The sequence below is a fragment of the Mus caroli genome, unplaced genomic scaffold, assembly GCF_978045245.1.
Source record: "Mus caroli unplaced genomic scaffold, Mus_caroli_1 scaffold_12, whole genome shotgun sequence".
Lineage (NCBI taxonomy): Eukaryota > Metazoa > Chordata > Mammalia > Rodentia > Muridae > Mus > Mus caroli.
In genome coordinates this window covers 9,729,623-9,756,865 of record NW_028227267.1, presented here as the reverse complement: position 1 = coordinate 9,756,865, position 27,243 = coordinate 9,729,623, and the positions used below count along the sequence as shown (strand labels likewise).

At 39.5% G+C, this 27,243-nt stretch overlaps 1 protein-coding gene across 3 annotated transcripts in view; it reads right to left on the bottom strand.

Moving 5' to 3' along the window:
• The window catches only part of Fhit (fragile histidine triad diadenosine triphosphatase), a 1,639,467-nt gene that overhangs the window by 205,606 nt on the left and 1,406,618 nt on the right, over positions 1-27,243 (bottom strand). For all 3 annotated transcript variants that reach the window (XM_085828369.1, XM_085828370.1, XM_085828371.1), the window contains exon 8: positions 11,240-11,308. In XM_085828369.1, the coding sequence (XP_085684495.1) occupies positions 11,240-11,308 (69 nt within the window). The remainder of the gene's footprint in view (positions 1-11,239; positions 11,309-27,243) is intronic.

Here is a 27,243-nt window from a genome sequence, read left to right as displayed (position 1 = left end):
TACTGTTGGGCATTTCATCTAAGGTCCCTCCCTTTGAGTCCTGAGAGTCTCTCACCTCCCATGTCTCTAGTGCATTCTGGAGGGTCCTACCAACTTCCTATCTCCCTAGGATGCCTATTTCTATTCTTTCTGCTGACCCTCAGGGCTTCTGTCTTTTTCACTCACCCAATACCAGATCAGGTCCACTCCCCTTACCCCCCCCCCCATCCACTTTACCTTCCAGGTCCCTCTCCCCCTCGCTCCCTCTGTTTCTCCTTCCCTCTCTCCCCACCTTTGATTGTTTTCTTTTCCCTCCCAAGTGGGACTGAGGTGTCCTCATATGGGCACTTGACACTATTACTAAGGCTATGGAGCACTCACACAAAGGGACTTAGCATGACTGAACTTGGGAAGACCCAACAAGCAGCTGAAAGAGTCAGATGCAGACATTTGCACCCAACCAATGGACAGAAGCAGCTGACCCCTGTTGTTGAATTAGGGAAGGCTGAAAGAAGCTGAGAAGGGTGATCCTGTAGGAGGACCAGCAGTCTCAATTAATCTGGACCCCCTGAGACCTCTCAAACCCTGGACCACCAAACAGACAGCATACACCAGCAGATATGAGGCTCCCAACATACATACAGTAGAGGACTGTGGGTCTATGTTCATTCAGAGATGATGCACCTAACCTGCAAGAGACTGGAGGCCCCAGGGAGTTTAGAGGTCAGGTAGGGTGGGAGTGGGGACATCCATATGGAGTCAGGGGGGTGAGGAGGAGGTATGGGATATGGAACAGTTGGAGGGTGGACAGGGGTGAAGGATAAAATATGGAGTGTAAAAAATTAATTAATTAATTAATTAAAAAGGAAATAACAACAATAATAAAGCTTTTTCACAACTATAAAAAAAAAAGATGCTTCCTCTTGTGAGGTTCAGCTTCTTTCCTTGATGTTTGTAAAGGCAGGGTGATGTATGTGAATCACCTGACATAGAGCCTAGCTCACTGTGGCTCATCCAATGGTAATTTCACTCTATTTACTTTTCACCACTTCTCTTGGGACAAAAATCTAAGAGCTAGATTTGTTCATTACTGGCAACCTAATCCAGAAGCTTAATGATGCTGGCTTCTTGTCCTTTCTCCTTGTCAAGTAAATCTCATGAAAGACACTGATGTTTACATATTGGGAACTAAAAAGGGGGCCCTCTGGAAGAGGGGGGAGGAAAAACCCACGCCCCAGAATTTTACCTATTCTCTGGTCTGTCAGGCATGGGAGAGTTGCCATATACTTTCCACTCAGCCCTGGGTGGGCATTCAAGCCTGTGACCCACTCTTCAGGGGGTGGCCAAGGGGCAGCCCTACCTTGGGAGCCCTGGAGCTACTTTGCTAAAGCCACCAGGGTTATAGGAGAGAGGGATGAGGAAAGAGGTTCCCAACACCTGCAAGAGTGAGTGCAGTGGATCTTGACTGGAGCACAGGAAGGCCTTCTGATGGGAGATTAGGAGAAAGCATGTCCCATCCTCCAAGTGCAGTGGGCCTTGCTGAGCAGAGACATTCTATGGTTTTAGAGCTTTATTATAGAAAGGCAGGGGAAAGAGAGAGAGAGAGAGAGAGAGAGAGAGAGAGAGAGAGAGAGAGAGAGAGAGAGAGAGAAAGAAAGACAAAGAGAGAGGAGAGAGGGTGAGAGTGAGGAGACAAATAAGAGAGCAAGAAGAAAGATAAGTAAGAGGTAATAGAGCAAGGTGGGGGCCTAACAGCCCCTTTTATGGTCTTTACTGTTGCTAGGTAACAGCCTAGCCTGAAGGTCAGAAGCTTGGACCATTGCCTACATGACTACTGACCATGCTTCTCTTGTGGGAGCTTTGGGGGGGGGGTGCAGTAATTTAGGCAGGAGCCAGAGTTCCAGGAGCATAAGGGAATGCCTACCGCCTACCATGTCATGAAGGTGAATTATCACCACCGGCAGTCATACCTCAGCTCTACTGGAGACCAGCCTGTCTGTGCAGAGCCCAATGCCCCATATTTGCGTAGTAAGTTCAGTATACAGTTTAGATATATATAAATATAGCCTTTTCTTCACCTTTTTCAACTAAAACAAAACCAAACACACAAACCCCAGAACCTTTCAAAGTGTGCTTCTCAGTTGGGATGTGGAAGTTGTATCTCAACAGTTTCTAGAAAACACTGCTTGCCAGTCTGTTGAAGTGATCTGAAAGTCCTAGAATAAACTTCAGTATTTTCTCTTCAGAAGAGATTTCCTTTTCGTGTTTAAATGACAGGATCCTGCAGGTTCCCTGCTTGAGACTGTTGGAAAGTTAATGTGCTCAAAGATGACTGTCATTGAAGGCTTACATTCCACCTCCACATAGTAACAGAAATTTCTCAGATGAGTGCTGTGCAGACAGAAGATGACCTCTGATCTGTCACCTACCAAACTCACTCTACCAGCTCTTCACAACAGGCTCTGTCAGGATAATGGTAATACTATTAATGCTCGTGCAAATTATTACAGTGAATATTTATTGAGCATTTCTTGTGTATCTTCAGGCTTCATATATAGGAAACCATTCGATTTGCATAGCAACCCACATATATTTTATAGATGAAAAAAACCTGAGACATGGAAAAGCTGGTTTTCCAAGTACATGGAATATGAACTGAGCACCAAGCAAGTTGGATGTGGATCTCCACCATTAATCTTACATGATTTTACTACAGAAGAACATTGCATCTCCTTTCAAAAGTGAATGAGAAATTTCAGCCAACTAGGCCACCCATTTCAAAGGTGATTGTCAGCAGAAATAATGACTCAAACAATGCCTCTCCTTCCACAAAGTCCTTGGATCATCTCATGATTATCCCTGGTAGTACTGACAACAAACAGACAGAAAAATGAATGTATCTCCCATATATCAATCTGACTGGTCATTTCATTTTTAAAATTCCAACAAGATCTTTGATAAGAGACACTAACCTCTAGCTCAATCATTTGATATGATGAAAAACACAGCATGGTCTTCTGGATTTAGATAGGCAGGATGAAATATAAGCATATTTAAGTTCAGCTTCATCATCACCATCACCACCACCACCACCATCATCATCATATCCGGGTTTAAACAACTCTAGAACTATTTAATTTGGTACTCACCCACAACCTGTGCCTAATATGAAGTGACATGTTTTGGGGATATATAATACATACAGGGCTTCAAAGACTTTTGCCACAAGAGAATATAAATATTGTATTAGTACTATTTAATAGTGTCTATGTACTAAAATGATAGCCTTCTGGTTGTTTTTGGTTAAAAACTCTACTATTAAATTTAAGTTCACATCCTTTTAAAAAAATCTTTCTTAATCTAAAATGTCTATAAATACACTTAGATGTCTCCTCTTGAGCACTGATTGGGGACTGGGGACATCCATGGTGGATACCACCTTGTGGTAACAAAAGCAAAACTGTGACAGCACTATGATGCACCTGTGCTGGCAAGCTTTGCATGAATTCCAACAATATATCCTGTTCCAATAAAGAGGTAATGGCATTGATTATAAAGCTTATTTGAAGTATATGAATACTTCATCAAGAGATTTTCAACTGATAGCCAAAAAGCAAAATAATTTATAGATTCTTTAAAATATAACTAACTTTATTTTCTCCACTCTTCATAATTCTTGCTCATTTCTTCTTGTTATTTCAAGAGACTAGGTCAAATACTTGGGATCTTTTCTCTTTGAGGCCATAATAATTTCCACTGATAAAAATATATTAATGATTAATTAATGTCTCTCTTCCCTCTGCATTATTTACCTGTTTGGGCTCTTAAATTATTACTAGATCAACTTTTTCTCTTGCCTGAGGCCTACATTCTCAATTGTCTAAATATTATGGATTCAGAAGATTTTTTGCTTGGTAATTTGCCTTATTGCATCATAGATATCCAAAATGCCAAAATATTTAATCTTAAGTGATAATTTATTATTATTTATGTAAAGAACATTGAATATAAGCCAAATGAACTTTTTAAAATTTTTTATATTTGGAACACACATAGCCCATTCTTTAGGTACCATACCTCATGGGTGCTTGACTATAGCCATCACAGTGAGATGAAAGGATTGCCTTGTGAGAAGCATGAGAGAAGACAGAGGAACACCAGCAACAAGAGTGTCTCAGAGCAGGCATTTTTTCATCTTCACTACCAGGGACCTTCTAGCTGTACTGTAGGCTATGTCTAGGGACTGAGTTTACCATGAAGATCATATGGGACTCTGCACAGCAAAGTCTTATTCAGGAACCAACGAGAGAGCTTTAAAGAAGAGCTTTTGCCATAAATGTCATACATCAAGTGCCATGTGATTCACATTATTCTTGTTTATACATGACTAACAAGCAACTGAAGATACTCAAGTGACATAGCAGAAAAATTTTGAGAAAAAAATTGACCTTTTGTGACATCTATTAAAGTAAATTCTAATAAGAAAAATAAAGACTTCATAGAAGTTGTGTCTTTTGCTATAGGGCTCATACATGATTCTCATCAGTTGTGTATCCTGTTTTCTTTTGATGATCTGATTGGCCCAGGGAATGGCACTCTTAGGAGGAATGGCCATGTTGGAGGAAGTGTGTCACTGTGGAGGGTGGGCTTTGAGAGACCTTCCTGCTAGCTGCCTGGAAGCCAGTCTTCTCTTGTTTGCCTTCAGAACAAGATCTAAAACTTTCAGCTCCTCTAGCACCATGCCTGCCTAGACACTGCTGTGCTTCCACCATGACTGTAATGGATCAAATCTCTGAACCTCTAAGCTGGCCCCAGTTAGATGCTATCCCTTAGAAAAGTTATCTTAGTTGTGTTGTCTCTTCACAGCAGTAAAACCCTAGCTAGGACAGTCCCCAACCCATCATCGTCATTGTCATCATCATCGTCATCATCATCACCACCATCATCATTGCTCTATTTTGCTTTTTTACTATGCTTAGTAAGCACTAGCAAACATGAAGCCAACCTGATTTTCTCTAATATTCATTTTTTTATGAGGAAAGGGGAGCAGAAATAGTTTTTAACCTGATAAATCTACTTTTTTCTAATTTTATCTTCTTCTGTGAGGGATTATAAAGATTTAGTAGGATAATAATGTGACATGGAAACGTAGTCCAGGCCTCTTAAGTTAGGTAGTCAAAGAACATTCGAAGAAACATAGAGAGCATATGTGGGCGTATCATTTAACTAAGAATGACTATGCTCTTATTCTATTCCAATTCTTTTACCAAATAGTGCAGGAAACACATAAAACTGCCTTTTTATGATCAGGTGGCATTCTAAGGTTCTCATGAACTCAGAAGCTTGGCAATCACTAGGAAGAGATCAGTGAACCCAGAGGGAGAACAGCTAATTAACTGTCTCACTGAAACATTCCTTCCTTTTTACAAAATCAACTAGGGAATCCATGGGCTTTGAGTACATCATCAAATGATGTGTGAAAGAGATCCAATTTCAACAATAAATATCATCAGCAATAGAATGTTTTCTTAAGCCCTCGGGGGCCAAATGACCTGAATTTGTGTAAATTGATTTTGTTCATACATTGTGTTAAGCCAAGCAATTATTTTCTAAGACATGCTTGAACCCATGGTTGCTCTGTCTATAAAGTTCACGGTTACATTTTTTGAATTGCTGATTGCAATTCCCCTTTGCTTTAATATTAAGTACTCCTTAAAAAACAAAACAAAACAAAACAAAGCAATAGATTTTATACATAGCACACAATCATAAACATTCAATGTCACCCATGAACATCTGATGACTTTGCCAATCCAGTTATGACTTTTTGCTTATTTTAAACACAGTCAGGACAAGTATTAACTGAGCCAATTCAATGATATACCATGGCATTAAGCAATAGGCACTCCCCTCCTGCACATTAGTGATGCATCCTCTTTGATCCAAGGAGCTATTTATGCCATTATCATAATCTTAATCAAAGTGTCAAGATAATAGAAGTCCTGAAGAGTTCAGAGAAGGCCTTATATTCAAGTTCCAAGAAAATACAATGAAGAGTTTGTGGGGTGCCCACATATGTATGGAGAGTAGTAAAAGTTGGGGGGAGGCCTATATGCTTCAGAAAGGGTGGCATTTACACTCATTTGAGGGGAAAGGCTCATGCTCTGAAACGTGGTAGCTGGAAGGGTGAGTAAAATATGTAAGGACAAGTCCAAGGCATGGAAGTTGAGGGAGAACAAGGGGAGATGAATCCCAAGATGATAATAAAGTCAGAATGAGAGGCAGAGTGGCTCTCCAGCTTGCTTTCCACAAAACCCACATCTCTATGTGTTCCAGGCAGACAGATCTAGGTTTCAAGGGGGAAAGTTACTTATCATCCTTGATGAAGTCTACCAGACTTGTTTAGCAATCAGAAAAGGCTTATAATTGCTTCTCAGAACCTTTGTGGTGGGCTTCACCTTTCAGCCCTTCTGCAGCACACTGATTTCTGACCAAAGGATTTTGTTCCATAAATGCCCCATCAAATTAACCTTAGATGGGTGACAGCACCATGTTATGCTCACATTCAATGTAATCAGGAGTTAATGAATCAACACCCTGAAAGCAAGATAGCCTCTGTGTAAATTATGTTTCAACTTGTAGGGAATTTTGAGTTCTTTAAGTGTGACACTTATCCTGTCATATGTGCAACTAGTTAACAGTTATTCACTGTGGAACCACCCTATACCAGACTAGGTCCCTGATCCCAAGGCTTTACAATGCACTTGAGAGATGCCAGTGTTGCATATAAACTAATAATTATCTTGAGTGAGTTGTTAAGGATGTAACAGGCATCCTAATAAGAAGGAGCTACTGGAGTAAGGACAGAAGGCTGGTTATTTTAGCTATATATAGGAAGAGAAGGAAAAGGGCTATTGTAGCAGGTGAGCTTGACCTATGATTTGGTTAAACACACAGACCTACATGAAGGGGACCTGATATCAGATATTGCAGGCAGAAAACGATTTGTACAAAGGCTCTGAGGTAGGGGAATCAATGCTAGTTTGGCAAAAGCAAGCTATAGGTGAAGGAGACTTTTTGCTGGCATAGAAGTGGGAAAAGCCCAACATTGTTGCTGAAGAAATTCCTTTGGGCCACAATATTGTAAATAGACAAACAAACAGGAAAGAGAAACAGATAATACAGATCGTCTGCATGAAGTGCTGATCCTGGTGGATGTACCTGAGAGAACTAACATTTGAATGGTAGAGACAGGAGATGGATTGGGACAGGAGTTCAAACTCAAAAGGCTTTGAAACCAGCACTGTTCATGTTGGCCTCTCTCATTCTGTATTTATGGGGAAGACTTTAAAGCTCAGTGTGAGGGAACCGTAAAGACACATAGATATGGCCCACGTGAGGGATGTCAGCGTATGTAAGAGACAGACTTGTCTGAGCTCTGCTGACCTACAGCATGAGTGACATGTGTAGCAATATTCCATCTCATTACAAAGTACTTTTCAGACAAAAAACGAAGCACAGCATTAAAAAGTACTTTGCAGGGAATGACAAAACACACTTAAGGAAGCAAGCCAGCTCACAGATCATCAATATGCAATGCTGAGTCAGAAAAGGCAAGAAGAGGCTGTGAGTGGGAAAGATCGATAGAAGATAGTCTCATAAAAGTCAAGAAAGTCTACTTCTTCTATTTCTAAGAACTAAACAAAAGAGGAAGGTTTTGTGAGGCACTTGCTCAAATGCTACAATACTAAGAAAAGACACTATTTGTTAAAAGTTTGAAGCATCTACAAGGGGAGATAAATGAGAGAAGAGGCCAGGTGTGGAAAGACAGGAGCGCAGAACCATGTGGTCTCTGTACCAATTGCACACCTGCTTCCAAGCAACCTTGAGCTGAACAGATCCACAGATAGGACTGGTCCTTTGATCTATTCCTTTTTTGGTGTTCACGCCTGCCTCCTTGCAGCCTGATTCTGCTAGATCTTTTCCTAGAGACTGCATGAGACATATTAATTCCACATAGAGCATGATTAGTGCCCTTTAACCTTTTTTTTCCAGAATGTTAGATATTTAGAAACAGTGTCTGTGTCTTCTTTTACAAATCGTCCTCGTCAACTTTCATCCCTTTTCTCTGTTTCTAGAACTTGCCATCTTGCACCCCTTCTGTGGAGCTTCTCCAGTCATCACTAGCTACCTTAAAATTGTGCTCACAAAGAATATAATTTTATGACATAAGTTAATCTAGGACTTCTTTAGGGAAACCTCTATGAGACTGCCATAGTAGGAGTGCAATACATTCACTGAGCTCGTTTTCTTGCTGTTTCTATTTCCCACCCATTTGCCTTCAAGACAGCCTGTTTGTTATGTCACTGGGATATACATAATCCACAGTGAGTGATTTCATCAGTATAAAAAATGTCATCCCTCATCACCCTATAATTTCTGATTAAGATCACTCAGTCTAATGTATATTACATCGTGTACCAATAACGCCTGCCCAGTGCTTCATGCTCCCCGTGCCTCTTGCTAGACATTGCTTTATTATGTACTTAAACGAGAGAAGCTTCTCAAACAAAGAGGAAGATTAAGCTGAGTCTGAGTTGCTAAATGCAGATAGAACATTGGAAACACTGTGATTTATTCACTCTGGAAAATGGAACTAAATGAGGATATCCAACAACCTGGCTTGAAATTGGGGTTCTCATTACTTACCCTCTATATATGTTCAAAGGCAAAATTAACAAGTGCATATCAACCCCCAAATCTGCTTTGGGGATATGTATATCACATAATACTTGAGCCCAGGTTTTGAAGGCGTATACACTATCCATTTTAAAGATAAGAAGATTAAGACATGGAGGCCAAGTGAAATTATTGACTGTCACCTCCTCAGTAGGTTGCGATGAACTTGATTCTGTTGTTCAGTTGCTTTCTAGTCTTGTACCTCTATCTCTATAGGGTATATTATAAGCTACTCTTGCCTGAAAAATCATTTTTATGGAAATTACTTTTTCATACAAAGGAGATATATGGAACATTGGCATGTGTATTGTTTTATTTGTGAGTCAAGAGATGCCACTAGAGCATGCAGGAAGGGCAAAAGAGTATTAGAGGAGAGAAAGGCCATGTGCTGTGCAATGTTAGCCATTGTGTCTTCTATAGAACTGAAATGCATCCACACAGCTTCTGTCAATAGCACATTTGGAGCATAAACAAGATTCAAGGTGACTGATCAGCCTAAGGAAGCAGTGTTTTCAAGCACTTTAAATACTACTCCAGCAGCATTCACTTGTATATAAATCATGTGGTAATTTATTCATTAAAATAACCTGTACTTGGCAACATTTTATTAACCTTGGTTTACGTTAATATGCTTTATACTTGTGTTTTAAATATATCTCTGTATACAATGATCCTGTAACTCTGATTTTCTTACCACACAGACTAAGTCATTATCAATGCCCAACCTGTATTCTACATCTGCTAAAACTGACTTAACATTAGAGCGTTTAGAGGTTTTGGGAAGCTGGGGTTGTAGACAGCACCTGCTCCTACACATAGATCTGCATCAGAATCACCTGAGAGGGTTTTAATACATGTAATAATTGTTCCCTGTGCCTTTTCCATCGACTCAAACACAATACACCACAGATAACCCTGAGAAATAAAGAGTTTCAGCCACTAGGCCACAAACCAGCACACAAATCTACCGGCTAGAGGGTGTCCACCCTACACAAGTCTACTGCAAGTATTGGAAAGGACATCAAAAGACCCACTAAGGCCCAGGAGAGTCATGGAAGAGTTTTCTTATTAAATACCAACTTCCTGGGTTTTTTTTTTTTAATTTTCAGTGCTAATGTAGCCATTTTAATGCCCAGTTAATCAGGAAAAATCCTATGAATGTACACAGAGATGTATAATATACATGACCCCTAGGGACCAGCTAGAGACCTTCATATAGTTAGCAGAAACACATGATAAACAACCAAAATTAGAGATAAAAATGGAAATTGATTCCAAAGGTCTGAAAGTAGAGTATCAAATATATAACTAAAATCTGCTTATTCTATTTGACACCCAAGACAGACATTGTTAATTGATCCATACATCTTTCCTTGTTACAACCAAAGTGCTTTTAATACAAATACTCTACAGCACTGGCACTATCTGACCAGACTTTGTATTCTTTGGCTATAGGTAATATATAAACAGACATCATTTTACATTTTCTTCTAACTTATTCTACCATAGGCTATGTTCCACACAGCACAAGCAGACACTAGAAGGCTCTCCTGTGGATAGGACCCTAGAGGTGATTGCATAGCCCTTGATGGTTCATGTAGGATTGATTTGACATTGGTATCTTTGGATGAAAAGATCCAAAAATCACACAACTTCTAAAATGTTCAGGAGATTCAAGACACACATATGTTATTTAAATCAATGTAGTTTCTCTTAAGGATAACTCAAAGTTTCACTTTGAATATATGCTCTTTGGAGAGAGTCTACAGGTGTGCTAAGTGCAAAGGCAGAATGTTTTTGTAAGTGTATGGTGTATATGTATGTAAATGTTAGTATACTTGCATATGTATGTACGTATGCTGGAGGTTGGCACTGAATATCTTTCTCCATCACTTTTCCATTTGTTTTTCTTCAGCTAGGGTCTCCCTGGCCTTGGAGCTCACTTATTTAGCTATAGTAGCTGGCCAATGAGCTTCAGGGATCGCCCATCTCCTTCATAACCATTTTGTTATTAGTTAATTTTGTTAATACATACATGTACTGCTATTCTTATCTTTGTATAGGGGTTCTGGGGAGCCAAACTCAGTTTTCCATGCTTCTAGGACAAGTAACTTAGCCACTGTGCCATTTCTCCAGCTTCCAATGTCAGCATATTCGTCTCAAGGAATTATATGTCCCTCTGTTTGATTTCTACTTTTAACAGTTTGTATTGTCTATGGAGATTCAGGATTATGTCTTTACACAGGTATTAAGTGCCCTAGTAACCATGACAGAGCAGAAATCATAGGGCCACTTGGCTTGATATTGGGTTTCCCTAGTAGTAAAAATATAATAATTCATTTATTTTTAGATTCTCCTGGTGGTCACTCTTCTCTTGTTAGCTTCTACTGTCACTTTCCAAGTTTTACTGGGTAGAAGACCATTTAGATTCCATCTGGGGGGACATATGGTTAATTGGGTTGATTTTATCACACTGACAGGCCTTGTGATCAAATAATAAAGTCACAAAAGACAGACTTACCTCATCATAGATGTTGTCATTCTGGGGGAAGTCCCCTGCCTTCCTGGGAAGAACGTGGACATGTACATGCTGAAATATAAAAGAAAGGAAAAAAATGTGTTTAATTCTACTTCTATATTTTGACTTGACAGTGATGCTTTCCTGGAGGCCAATTACTGTCCATTGATTCTTGCTGGATTATTTTTCAGAAGAAGATGATGTTCACCTTCAGAAATTACATCTGAAACCTGTTGAGAATAAAGAAGCACAAAACAAGAGGGAACAACTTGGAGGCATATGGGAGTTTGAGAGAAATGCCAGAGTCCATTTCAGGCTCCATGGAATTACTTATCACTGTCAGTCTGGGTTGTAGTTAGCCTGTGCTTTGAAATGACAATATGTCTTCAGAGATGGCTGCTGTGCCTCTGGAACTGACAAGAGAGAAGACCTGGTCAGCAATGGAGTGCATAAGTAACACCAAATTAGTGAAAGGAAGAAGTAGAATGGGCCAACTCAAGAACAGTGGCATTGAATAACAATTACACAACTGTAATGCAAATGCTTTCATTTATTCTTATTGACTGTGACAACCAATGCTTGTATTAGTACCCAATAGATTTTTATTGAGTACTCCTAGAATTCCTTTCTGAAGTGTTCTCCATTTTACAGAAGGAGAAACGAATGCTCAGCTCAGAGAGGACAGGCAACAGCTCTACAGAATGTGGTGGAATCCTCACAGAAAATGATGCCACTCTCTCTTATTCTATTGTTCTTTACCAACATACATGATAATTCTGTCAATATAATCTTTTAAAAAAATAAAAATTAAATTGTGTGTGTAGATCAGAAAGGCAAAGGACAACTGGCAGCATGCTCTCTTCTTCCACCTTGCACATTCTTGGGATTAAACTCAGGTTGTAAGTTTTGGCAACGAGTACCTTTACCTGCTAAGCCATCTAACTGACCTGCACTTGATCTTTTAAATTCCTCATTTCCCCAATCTAGGCTACTAAAGCACTGCTGTCTTATTAAGGGGAGATCATTAATGAGGACTCAGAGCATATCTAATTCAACATGTATACGTCAAGACTAAGCTGATATCTTAGTTTTATTCTACCAACACCATCTATTTTATCTCTCTAAGCCTAAACCTTATTCATGCCCTTGAGCAACATTTCTTCATTTATTATCAACTGCAGAGATTGGAAAGTGGAAAAGCTTACAAAAAGCAAATAGAGAACCAAAGCACATTGCCAGTCATGCCTACTGTACAGTGATTACTGTGTTTGGGCTGTAACCATGGACCTCCAGAGAACAGACCATGAAGTGTATCTGTGGCTTTGTGTATCAGGAAGAGAGAATGATAAGTTATTGCAGGAGAGGCAGCAAGCAAGGCTATCCATGTTGGGTGTAATAAAGAGGAGCTTAGTGTTAGTCCCTCAGTAGAGAGTTCCCAAACTGTGATATGTTTCTGCCTATATATGCATCAGTCAATGGGGAAGCCTGGTCCAAAACCCTTCAGCAACTGGAACATAGGCATACTTAAATTTCCAATTATGTGTGTGAAGAGAGAGGGAGACAGACACAAAGAAACATGGAGAAGTATGTGACGAACTACCCAGGAACCAAATTTTAAAAAATAAAGGTATGCAACACAAGCCCAAGTGGAAATTCACTGTGCTCAGTGACTGAGGGATTTAGTCATCAGATCAGAGAAGGCAGGGAGCAGAAACTGCTGAGGACTCAGTGAAAGCCCACTCAATCATCAGCGGCAAATCTTACTGTAATTTTTTTCTTCCTTTCCTCCTTTTCTCCCTTTTCAAGACTTCCTTTTCCCTACTGTCTTCCTTGATGTCACCTACCTGTTCTCTATCATTTTCTTTACATATTAATCATCACAAGCTCCAGATCAGTGGTCTGTACTCAACATGCAAAAGGATATGGATATAAAAGTAACAGCTTTACCTAGAGTACAGTATGTCCAATACAGCTGGACCTCCCATGTACTAGCTGTGTTACCTCTCCACAGCAGTTACCTAGTCTTCTTTATAAGGAGGACTGCAGTATTCCCATCTCACAGGTCTAAAGTACCAAGTCATCTAAGCACATGTTTGTCATAAGTTTGTTATGCTGCTTAGCACGGTGTCCTGAATATTTCTAGACACAGTGAGAGTGTCTTTACTGTTAAAAAACATGCAATCTGAAGACCAGAGGTCACATTCAATGACTGGTTCTTATATTTGCAAGAATTATACTTCCCAAGCTCCTTAACTGGTGTGCAGTTAAAGCATCTCTTTCTGCCAGAATGTGTATCTGATGCTTTGACAAGTGTTTCTCAAACTGCATTAAGAAGCTAGCTCTTGCTAAAAATTAAGAGCCTCCTAACTTACTTTCTAATAGATTCCCAAGTAACGCTGGTCTAGGGTCATACTTTGAAAGACATTGAGAAAGGCCTACCCCTATGAAAGGTACTTATGTTGAACACTGAGGTTAACACTTTGGACTGCCCTGTAGTGTTATGTAGACACCTATCTCCATAGGTTGCTCAGGCTTCCTGAACTGCTTTATGTCTGTACTTAAGACCATGCCAGTGACTTCGGATCTGGATTTGTCTCTGATTCCTGTTCTATATCTTGCTCTCCTGAGTTCACTCATCAGAGCTATTTCTATATGCTGTTACCTTTCAGTTCTGGAAATGCCACTCTTGATCATTGGCAACCATTTGAAACTTGCTATGACACCAAAGACAGTAAACAACTCACTGTCTAGGTGATTTTTCCCTAAGGGCATGATCTCAGCTCTTCCTGGTACATGATACAGTGATATAAACTCTTAAGTGAGAGCCTAATCACAGGATTCTGACAATCCACTCAGTCTCCCAGGACAAAGAAATCATGACAGAGCCAACTCAGTTCTTGTAAAGAAGGAAGACTCAACCTACCAACATGATATGTGTATAAACCAAGAGATGGCAAGTTACAGAACCCTAGAGAAGGAAGAATTCAAGAAAGAGGGAATCATCAATAGTGTTCGCTGTTGTTGAATGCTTGAGCTGGTTTCAGTGAAACTGGAAAGACAACTATGCAAAGCTCATGATTAGATACTCAATAGCATTAGTCATTAGTGAAATGCCAATCAAAACCACACAGAGATACCACTTCACATCCACCCGGATGGCTTTAATCAAAAGGATAGACAAGGGCAAGTGTGGGGGCGACTGTGGAGCCATGGAAGCCTCGAACACTATTGCACAGAGTGCAAAATGATGCAGCTGTATGTTTGAAAAACAGCTTGGCAATTCCTCAAAATGTTAAACATCCAGCCACCAAATGACCCAAAATTATATTCCCAGTATATACACATGAGAACTGAAACCATGTAGGCACAAAACCTTGTAATGTATATTTATAGCAATATTATTCGCAATCATCAAAAAGTGGAAACAATCCAAAATGACTATCAACTGATGAATGCCATAATAACAAGACAACAGAAGATGATTGGGCATAAAGATGAATGGAGCTGCTAAGGAAAGCATTATGCTAAGTGAAAAGGCTCAGATCCGAATGGCCATTTATTGCACGATACCATTTATGAAATGTCCAGACTAGGCAAATTCACAGAGAAAGATCAGTGTTTCCGGGAGCACAATGAAGAGTGTGCCAAGGGAAACGGGGTTTATTTGGGGAGTGACTGATGTTTTCCTTTCTAGTGTCACATAATAGTGATGGTCTCACAACTTTTTGAATATATTAAAGCCCACAGCATTTTTTACTGTAACAGTGTGAAGTGTATGAGTTCTATCTCATTAGAGGTGTTGATAGGAATGGCAGAAGTAGAGAGACAACTGCAATAGCATCACCTTTTCTGCTGTACTGCTCCTTCCGTCATTTTTCCACACAAGCATACATCACCTGAGGAATGTCAGTGTAATCAAAATAATGTGCCTTTTTCTTGTTAAACTATATCATAATTCAACTGCATGGAAAATAACAATTGTAGAGAAAAGGTCCATGAGAGGCATAAGAGGGATAGCATCCTTTCTACTTGGCTACCTGCACCCCCTCCCCCCCCAAGTTGTGAGAACTTGCGTGAACCCCTCTCTTCAACACCAGCCTATGAATGCTGATAGAAGGAAAACTTGGGTTGTAAAGAATAATAAAAGTAGTGCTGTGGGTGTAACCTCCTTCAGCCTAGATAGGCTGGTTCAGACCATGCGCCACTGAGACAGGGTCACCTGCTGTGCTGCTTCTCATCACTGCCTGCCACCTGCCCTGAGGCCGAACCGGTTCTCCAAGATTTTACTACAGACTGTGAATTTGGTGAGTTTCTGCTAAAAGGCTGTTCTGACAACTTCACAACTCTACATCAAGAAACTTGGCATGACAGGGAATGGGCTTCCCTCTTTATAAGTGCAGATTTTATTATTAAACATTTGAACCTTGAGCAGACTAGCTTGTCTTGGTTCCATTATTTCTCTACCTGCCTAGATTCCCTCTTCTTTTTCAGCTCCAATTGCCTCCCAGGCTCGAAACCGGACATGAGAGCCACAGGCCGGCCCCAACAGTAGGGGACAGATAATATCTTCCTCAAAGATGCTTACACTTTAATCCTGGACCCATGAATATAGTAGATTACAGGACAGGGGAAATTAAGGATGCAGATGAATTGAGGTTGCTTACAAGCTGATCCTGAATAGATAATCTACTCTGGATTATCTGGCTTGGCTCAGTGTCAACACAAGAGACATTCAAAGGAGAAGTCACTAAATATCATCAAAATTCTCACCTCCTGACCCAAAGAGTGTAATTAAGAAAATGAGAAACCAAACCACAGATGGGAGAAAGATTTTCATATCGTATATCTGAAAAGGGACTTGTATTTAGAATACATGAAGAACTCTTATAAGTCAAGAGTAAAATGATGATATCTTTAGCTTAAATGGGCAGAAAATGTAAACATTTTTCTCAAAAAAGAAACAAAAACGATGAGGAAAAGATGCTTAGCAGCTTCACCCAAACCTCAATGAGAGACCACTTCCCTTCTCTAGAGACAGGTAACTTTAATAAGAGAGAGGCAATTGCAAACAGTGGGAGGGAGGATGAGAAATAGGAACTTTGTATAAATTGGTGGGAATATAAACTTTGATCTTGCTCTGGACATACTATGGATTTCCTCAAAAGGCTAATCACTGAGCTACCAAATTACTCTTAGCAGTAATCTACTACCTTGTTATTATGGTTTGCATAGGCCCCAAAGCTCTTGCGTTAAAGACTCAGCAAATAGAATTTTTTTTCAGAGTTGTTGAATTACAAGGGCTATGAGTTCATCATTGGATTAATTCATGTTCTGATGATATTATTAAGAAGTAATGAATCCTTAGGACTAGGGCATCCTTGGAGGAAGTATGTCACTGGAAGTCTGCCTTTTCTTGTCCCATGAAAGTCTTTGCTGCTAATTCCTAGCTTCCAAGAAGTGAACAATTCTACAGCTTCATAACCTCTTTACATTAAGTTCTTTCTCACTATGGTCCAGAAACAGAGGGATCAGATTACCATAGACTAAAATCTTAGAAATAAGAAGAACAATCATTTTTTCTCTAACTTGTTTCTTTAAAGTATTTGGTCATGGCAATGAAAATAATCAACAACAAAGAAACAAAGAAACAAAAACAAATATGTTGTGTATAATTGTAAAATTACACTAGCTCCTTCCTCTGAGCTGTGCTCTCACCAGCCCATGCTTCACCTGTTTATTTCTTTATCCTGGCTGGATTTGCCAAGCAAGAACAATGAGTTTGATCTGCCAGCCTGTTCTCCACTTGGTTTTGGTTTACCTCTACCCTGTAGCTCTGTCCTTTGCCAAATCCTCCCATTCCAAAGCCCCCTAAATTCTGCCCCAGTTGTGTTTTCTTCCAGCCCACTTTAATGCTGTTAATGAAAAATATCATACAGCTTTAATATTTAAAGCTACCCAGATAACTCAGTGGCTGGGTAAAGAATCTATTGCTCTAAACTCATCAGCTATCTTATATCAGAATTTCACTGCTGGCAGAGGCCACCACCAGTTCTAAATGCTCCCAGGCCTTACATCATTCCTGTTCCTCCTCTGGCCTGGTCGAACCCCTCCCTCCCCCATCTATCCTGTCCTTTCCTCTTCCTCCTGGGATCCAGAAGTCCCAGTTTTTTCCCTTCACCAAGCAATTAGCTTCCACCATCTTTACTGATTCAGTCAAGAACCAATTAGGGAAATGACATCTCTACCTACATCACACCTTTTTTGTCCAATAAAAAAAAAATGAAAAACCCTCTTCTTAAAATGATGACAAGTAAATTATGCAGTATGAAGTACAAATGACATCCAATCCATCAATTTGTCAATTTAGATAAAGTACTCTACCATATTTCCTAACTGAAAGAATTATGATTCCATCCCTAGATTATGTTTAGAATTTTTGCCTGTAACATCACTTAAAAAACATGTCTTCTACTGTATAAACTCTATGTTAAGCTACTTGAGTTTGATTATGAGACTAAAACTAGTCTTCAACCCCATCAGAAATCATAGAATGACAAAATATTACCTAAAAATATAGGAATCACTAAACATAGCTTCCAAAACTAAGCCAATGTAAAGACAGCTGATTATCTGAACAGTCCCCCATTTTTTAGAATCCAAGAGCATCTATCTCTGGCATTCTGGCCAAGGATCATCTATCTGACAGACTTATTATGCAGAAAGTTGAAGGGCCACTGTCCCTGTCTTGACAAAACCAGTAGTTGACTATTCTGCAAAATGTGTCTTACTCTGGTAGATCCCCCAACCCCCATCCCATCTTGTTCCTATCTCTTCCTCCTGGGACCTGGAAATCTCATCTTTTTTCCTTACTCAGCAATCCAGAAATCTCATCTTTTTTCCTTACCCAGCAATTGGCTTCTTCTTTTTTTTTTTTTTTTTTTTTTGGTTTTCAAGACATGGTTTCTCTGTGTAGTCCTGGCTGTCCTGGTACTCACTCTGTAGACTAGGCTGGCCTAGAACTCAGAGATCTGCCTGCCTTTGCCTCCCCATTGCTGGGATTAAAGGCATGTGCCACCACTGCCTGGATTTCTTCCATTTTTATTGGCATAATCAAGAACCAATTAGAGAAATGAGACCTCCACATACACAAATAAATAGCCAATACAAAAGAAATATATATGACCTGAATATATATGACCTGATTTTCTACACACTTTACATATTGTTTTTTTTTAATCAGTACAGTATTTCTATAGAGTACAACATGAGTCTATTGATTGTGTAGGTAAAGGAGGTTAGATAAGTTTTCTACAGTAAGATTAAGTAAGGCTTCATGTATATCATGTTTCTCATGAAATTTGAAAAATCATCAAAAGCTGTCAAATTGGAAAAGGTAACTATGTTTACATAATACAGTTGTTCAATTTTTTTGATCATCAAACTAACACATTTGGAACATGGAAAATACAGAGAAGACAGAAAAACTCTCAGGAGAAAAAAAATCAAGAGTATCCAGTTATTCTCATGATTCTCTCAGTGATAAAATTTCATTTTCCTTAGAAACATAACAATATAAATACTTTTCTTTGTCTCTATGGACCTGAAACATACTTAGGAATGGGGTGGAATTACAAGTGGCCTATTGGAAAAGTGATCACTAAACATATAAGTCAGGGGTTGTGATAAAAAAGATAGGAAGGATAGCCAGTAAATGAATCATTATCAAGTAAATTACTTCTGTGAGTGACAAGTTGTGTCCCATGGGAGAACTTGAGAACATAGTATAAATCATGTATACATGACTCCCACTCCAAGGGTAAGAGAAGCAGGCTATTTACATATTGGTTGAAGAGTATTCATGGAATACATATAAATAGTTTAACACATCTGTTTCCTTTGCCTTGAGGGTAAATAGTGACAACTCACCCCAAGCATTATCTCAATAAAAGTCATGTCAACAAGGGTATATCATATCCCTAGAACATGGAGTCAAGTTGATGTAGGTAGATAGAAAGACTCCATTTTCTGAAAGTAATGTCTCGTATCTAACACATCAGGTCTCATGATCTAATGCTGGGTATAGGTTTATGGGTTTGTTCTCCTTTCGATAGGTTTGACAAACATGACAAGATGATAAAAGACTCATCAGTGGTTCTCAATCTTCCAATCACACAGGATTATGGTTTTCAGAGCAGGGTTTGAGTGGGTGGGGGCAACACAGTCATAGGAATAAGATTTCTCCCTAAGACAGAACAGTAGCCTCTACATCAGATTCAGCTGGAACTGTTACCTCTTTCTGTCTAGGGACTCCATGTATAACATCAACTGAAAAAAGAACCAATTAATAAAAACAAAACATTAAAAATACAAATATAAATTAGAAGGCATTAGTGAATCACAGAATCCAATTCCTTCATTCTATAGAACAGGAGACTATGTCTTGAAAGACCAATAGCAACCCAATGGTAGGGCCAGGACTACAACTGTAGGCCTTGACTTGTCTTCATGTCATCCCATCCCATCTGCCCCAAGTCTAAGAAAGGGAGAAGCTCCATGGAGTGGTGCTTGGACTATAGTCTCTAGAGATGGATGCCAGATGACCTGGGCTTCTTAGCACATGAGGTGTTTTGTTGTTCAAATTAATTTCATCTTCCCAAATCTATAAATGTCCATAAACCAGCAAATTAACTCATGAAATTACTGTCCATACTATAGAAACACATGCTGTTATCATGTTTAGGCTGATACTGTCACATTATAAATATTTAACACATCCTAGGAATGACTATATCACATTGCAGTGCCTCTGAAGATAATATGAACATCCTGCTTCTACTGTAAGCCAGAAGCCTTATTTTGTAGTGAGTTGAACTGAGCATATTCTATCACTGTCTCTATCGCTGTCACTATCTCAAAACCTTATGCTTTTGATATGACTGGATATGCCTCATCTTCTGCTACTATAGCTAGGGTCAGCATGACATCACCAAGAGCCACTTCATTGAAAAATAAATGTCACTAGAAATGATGTCGTTCACAGAGCTTGCAGAACACATTAGCATGACCAGTTGAGGAGTCAAAGTAGTGAGCTGTCAAAACTCAAAGGTGTACATGAAGACATATAAATGGCTTCTGAGCTCTGCTGCCCAGAGCTCTTTCATTGAGAATATGAATGACACTCAGGCAGCTAGGTTGCCTTTAACAAAACATGGGATAGAGAGTTGTCTATGTATTCCAACTGTCTCAGTCAAATTGAGAAACTTAAAGAAAAAGGATAAAGAATCAGTTCAGTTAAAAAAGAAAATAAGCAAGAAAAAAACCTTGCAGGATTTGTGGAGCCCCTATAGAGTTTTGTGGCTTAACAATTGTGTTTTTAGGCTATACATCACTAGCCGTGCTCCAGTGGTGAGTTATAATCATACATCATGAGAGGGATGGCACTCTCTTGATATATGGGCTCTGTACATCATCTGAGCACCACAGATGCGATGATGTATTGCTCTGAGCCACAATGAGCATTTAAAGGAGCTTTTAGCAACCCGACAGTTTTAAATTTCAAATTTTCTAAAAATCAAGGTCTTTTCAAGCCAGATAAAAGCAAGGCAAGGGAATGTGATGTTATATAGAGCCACCCAAGTCCTAGAGCCTGCCAACCTGCCATTGCCTTTTGACTTCAAGCTCAGGAGGATGAATGACTGACAAGCTCTTTTTTTTAAACACTTGCCCATAAGAACAAAAGTCTAGGGTCCCAAAAAAACAGGAACAAGTGTCAGTGCATCTATTTTGCCAATCAATTTCCCCATCTTCCATATTGTAAGCACAAGCCACTCATTACCTTCCTAATAACTGCCTAGCAGGAGATGCTGTGATGGGGTACTGGCTAAATCTAGGGAGATCATTTCTGTTTTCTTTGCTTCAAGAAGCTCTTCTACTGAAATCTAACACAAAGCAAAGCAAAAGGAACTGACAAAAAGTAGATCAACTTCCTAACCTATTTCTCTCAGTCTCTAAACAGGGTAGAAATGGATCTTTTGTTTTTAACATTTGTGTGTAAGACATAAGAAGTTCTGACAGTGAGTGAGAACACTAAAGGAGAATAGTATACAGACTTCTCATCTAGAGGCAGACATAGGAGCTACTGTCGCAGTTCTGTCACCTGTCCTCTTTTAATATGTTAATAAGATAGTAATACAGCTTCTGAGGAAGTAATGTGGCTTTATGAGAATGCACCCACTTAGATTAAGACCTACGTGCTCTGGGGGGTGTGCTCAGAGTAATTACTATCAATTAGGAAAACAGGTGTTGGGAGAACATTCTCTCCCCTTGCTTAAATTTTCATCGCAATAGGCAGAACAATATGAAAATCTCCCTACTGTTTGGTAATAGACACTAATGGGTGACACTGAAAGACAATTATATTTCCAGTGGCATTTTCTGCGTTCCTTCACCATGTATATTAAAGGAACAAGCAGTGGTAGAGATAATGCCATGTGGAGAGGAACATCTGGGTGTAAGAAATTAACAGTCTCCTTTCTTATTATCTTGCCTCCAGTTTATCATTTGCTTGTCTTCCTTCAGTGGATTCTAACTCTCAAACTATTATGGACTTGGCATCTACTTCCAAACCATTGCCTATCTCAAAATGGTTGAGGCTCCTTTTATTTTATAACAGAGGACTAATATGTATTAGGAGTCATAGAAACATGGTAAGGTGCATCACTTGTCACTTTGAGGTTGCCAACTGAATGGTGTGAATGAGGCAGGTTTTACATCTGGAAAGATTGGGTTCTCGCACAAGCTATTAATTGAAGTCATCATATCTGTATCTTTTCTTCTCTACAGAGAGGTGTACAGTTGAAACATTAGGTAAAAAAACCTCATCTATACGTGCGTAGGAAAATTGGACATTCGTCTATCCATCATTCAAAATTACTTTTACTTTTATTAGCTATTATTGAAATGGGAAGAATTATGCTTAGTCATATATATATATGCACATATATACATATATATGCATATTGGATTATGCTCATGTGACAACAGAGGTAGAATCTGGGTAAGATATTTTAAAGGGTCTCCCTGTTCAGCCAGAATGTATGCGTTCACAGTTTTCTGTAGTACTATGTTCTGTTTGCTTTTGTGGAAGGTCCAGGTCTGAGTGTTACCATTAGGTGAGTGACATTCAAGAATCCAGAGAACATGACTTCATCACTTGACATTGTAATCACTGTATTTCTGATGTTTTTGAGTTTTGGTAATTAAAATTAAAATTCCATTGGTGTAAAATGCCTTTCTTATCCCTTCTCTTCCTCCTGCCATAGCCTTTCAAGAGCCCTTCCAAATTGGCCTCCAATGTTCAAGCTTTAGATCCTCTAGGGCTTTTTGACTCTCCTGGGATCCTCTGATACTATCCATGTCGATGACAGCTTTACCTATAGAGTAAAAACAAACAAGCAAACAAACAAACAACAAAAACAAAAAACCCAAAACCCCACACATCATTATCTTCCATTATTTTCCATTATTTTAGAATTCTGTAATATTCGGTATTATGGTTTTCTTTTGAAATTTCCCTGATTCCCATTCCATGTTCCTATGTTAAAGAACATATTTACTAAGTATTATTGGGATAGGTCAATATGAGATAGATTAATGGAGGGATAAATAAATGGGGAGAGTGGTAGAAGACAAAAGGAAAAATGAATGAATATATAAGCAGGTAAGTAATTAGATGAATGGAGAAATGAATAAGGCTTACTACAGTACTCCTGATTTCTTAGCGTATATAAAAATTAGCATATTTATGTCTGAATTTCTTGGCCATTCATGCCCTTCCCTCTTCTTGAGAGTCCCTGATCACACAAGGACATGGCCTAAAGAAAGCCACTGTGAAGACAACATACGTATCATTCCTCTGTGCCAAAGAACATTTTCCCACCAAAATACCACTCTCATGCCTTTCTCTGTGCAACCTTTTTAAATTTAATTTTATCTTTTTAAATTGGATATTTTCTTTATTTATATTTCAAATGTTTTCTGCTTTCCAGGTCTCCCCTTCTAATATCCCATCCCATCCCCCACCTTCTCCCCTGCCTCTATAAGTGTGCTCTCCCACCCATCCAACCACTCCCATCTTCCCACCCTGGCATTCCTCTATACTGGGGTATCGAACACTCTCAGGCCCAAGAGCCTATCCTCTCACTGATGTCCAACAAGGCCATCCTCTGCCACATATGCGGCCAGTGCCATGGGTCCCTCCATGTGTATTCTTTGGCTGGTGGTCCAGTCCCCAGGATCTCTGGGGGGCCTGGCCTGTTGACACTGTTGCTCCCTCCATGGGGCTGCAAACCCCCACAGCTCCTTCAGTCCCTAATCCAACTCCTCCATCGGGAGACCCCCCACCCCCACCCTGCTCAGTCCAATGGTTGGCTGAGAGCATCCACCTTTGCATTTGTCAGGCTCTGGCAGAACCTCTCAGAAGACAGTCATATCAGGCTTCCATCAGCAAGCACTTCCCAGCATCCATAATAGCATCCAGGTTTGGTGACTCTATATGGGATGGATCCCCACCCAGGTGGGGCAGTCTCTGGATGTCCTTTCCTTCAGTATGCAATCTTTATTTTTAGAACTCCTCATGCATGCCCTGTGTCTGGAACAACATCTCATTCCATAATCAGTAGGACTACAGTCTTATAATCAAGAATTGTCAAGGAACCTACTAATTGTTCAGCACCGACTTTCCTAACATCTATCATGGCTCCCTTTCAAAACATAAGAAAATCAGCTTGTTTCTGACCTCAGAGATTAACTCTTTAGTAGACAGAATACTAAAACCATGTACACATGCCATATAGAAGCATAAATTTAGAGTTAGTTCCTCCTCTATTTTTCTGTTGAGGTTACAATAAAGGAATTGGATGCAAATGAAAGAGGGACAACATTTTTCCTCGTCTCACTCATTTTCTGTCAGATTCACACTGCTTTACTGTTTGCCCTGCACCTAATTACCGTTCTTTAATTTATGTTTCAATAAAACATATAATAATAAACGTTTAGTGCTCAATGAATAAACATTCAGATGAAGCCTTTAATGGGGGTTACATGTTGTGAAGCAGCACTGCGGCTTTCTAGAATTCTCGCCCTCTAGTTAATGAACATCATTTCCATAATCTGTGCATTATGGCTTAAGTCTCACCTTAGAAGTATTTTACCAAGCAAAAATTCATGAAATACCTCTAGTCTAAAGGGGAAAATTGTTAAGGGGATTAATAACCTGTTCATTAAAGAGACAGGCCAAGCTTTCATGTCCCTCCAGAGACTGTAACTTAGTAATTATGGCTGTGGCTTCCCCTAATTACCCCTCTAGTCAGGTGCATCCCTCCTATAGATTTTACCTCTAAAATTTGGTTTAAATGAAAGTGATGAGACACACAGAAAGGCCAGATATAAAGGTCAAGATTAGGTAAATTCCTTTCAGAAATTCCTAACAGAAAGACCGAGCAAGAGAACCAAATATTTAAGGAATATCAAGATACAGGCAAAAGGATACTTGTGGAAATTGAATCAGAAAAATGGTTTGAGTATTATACAGACACTTAGGAGAGAGGCATCAAGATAAAACAGTGGTAAAGGTGCTTGTTGCCAAACTTGACAGCCTGAGCTCAACTCCCAGGACTCATGGCAGAAAAGGACAATATGCCTCTCACAAGTTGTCCTCACACTTTCCATGTGTGTTGTGGTGCATGCACTCATGCATACATACATATGGTGCATGCATACATATGGGCACACAAAAGTAATTTTCAAATATGTGCTGACAAAACTGTTCATGAAGCTGATTCGGTGTTAAAGGGCACTTGCCCTTGCAGATGACCCAGGTTTGGTTCCCAGCATTCAGAGGTGGCTCACAGCCACCAGTAATTTCAGTTCCAGAGGTTTGATACATGCCTCTGACTCTGTGGACCCCAGATATTTGTGTAGTGCAGATTATATACATGTAGATATTCAAACACATAAAATCAGATAAATCTGGAAAGAATTTTATTTTTAAGAATTTTAAAGTCACCCAGAAGTAACTAAATTATACAAACTTCTAGGCTGATCTTCATGTTGATGACATTTTACATTATTTTTTATGTGAGTTTTTTTTAAAAAGTAAACTTACTTAACAGAACTTAACATGTTCATGATTCCAAAATGTTACTCTAAGTAACTTTTGTAAATTACTCTCTCCTCCCCCCCACCCTCTTGACAAGGTCTCTGTGTAGCCTTGGCTGTGCTGGAACTCACTTTGTAGACCTAGCTGGCCTCAGATTTGGAGATCTTTCCGCTTCTCCCTTGTAAATGGATTAAACTAAATAGGAGTAAAGGCATGTATCACCACACCCTAGGCTGAAAATTATATTCTTAAAAGAAGGTACCTTTAAAAAAATCACTATAGCACAATGATATATTTTCTCCTCTGACAAAGCCAAGACTGAGCTATTTAACAGAAGAGAATCAAAGATGTAGGGAGAGATAAAGGAAGAAAGACTCTTGATGGTATGACACGAACCAGGTCACACTAACTCAGAGCAATGATGAAACATGCTAAGTGACAGCTGTCACTCCATTTCTCATCAGACTGCTTTACTAGTAGGTTGGCACATGTTATATAAATGACATCGGGAATGACTCATTGTACCTTGTAGGAAGTCGTGTATCTTTAGTACAACTGAGTGTATCCACATTGTGTGCAACATTTTGAGACTCTGGGGATATTTTCCCCCAGGAGCGAGCATGCACTTTGAGTTCCTAACTGAAAGCTATGATGCCACAACCACTTTGTGATGTGTAATGATTAATTCCCCACTTGTTTTGACTATCACTGCAAAAGATTCCCACTGATGATGAATATAAGGTTTTCATTATTTCTATATTGTCATTTTCACTTATAATTTCAACAAAACAAAATATCTGGCACATATAAAACTCATCGTGATCCAAATTGGATATCATTTCTCCAGTGAATTCCACCCTCCCTCATATTCCACGTTTGTTCTGATGATACCACTGGTCTTGGTTTCTGTTAGTAAGATTCTTTTTTTTTTTTTTTGATTTTTAATATTTTTATTGCATATTTTCCTCAATTACATTTCCAATGCTATCCCAAAAGTCCCCCATATCGCCCCCCACTTCCCTACCCACCCATTCCCATTCTTTTGGCCCTGGCATTCCCCTATATTGGGGCATATAAAGTTTGCAAGTCCAATGGGCCTCTCTTTCCAGTGATGGCCGACTAGGCCATCTTTCGATACATATGCAGCTAGAGACAAGAGCTCCGGGGTTCTGGTTAGTACATCATGTTGTTCCAACAATAGGGTTGCAGATCCCTTTAGCTCCTTGGGTACTTTCTCTAGCTTCTCCATTGGGAGCCCTGTGATACATCCAATAGCTGACTGTGAACATCCACTCCTGTGTTTGCTAGGCCCCGGCATCGTCTAACAAGAGACAGCTATATTTGGGTCCTTTCAGCAAAATCTTGCTAGTGTATGCAATGGTGTCAGCGTTTAGAAGCTGATTATGGGATGGATCCCTGGATACGGCAGTCTCTAAATGGTCCATCCTTTCATCACAGCTCCGAACTTTGTCTCTGTAACTCCTTCCCTGGGTGTTTTGTTCCCAATTCTAAGAAGGTGCACAGTGTCCACACTTTGGTCTTCATTCTTCTTGAGTTTCATGCGTTTAGCAAATTGTATCTTATATCTTGGGTATCCTAAGTTTTGGGCTAATATCCACTTATCAGTGAATACATATTGTGTGAGTTCCTTTGTGATTGTGTTACTTCACTCAAGATGATGCCCTCCAGGTCCATCCATTTGGCTAGGAATTTCATAAATTCATTCTTTTTAATAGCTGAGTAGTACTCCATTGTGTAAATGTACCATAATTTCAGTATCCATTCCTCTGTTGAGGGACATCTGGGTTCTTTCCAGCTTCTGGCTATTATAAATAGGGCTGCTATGAAC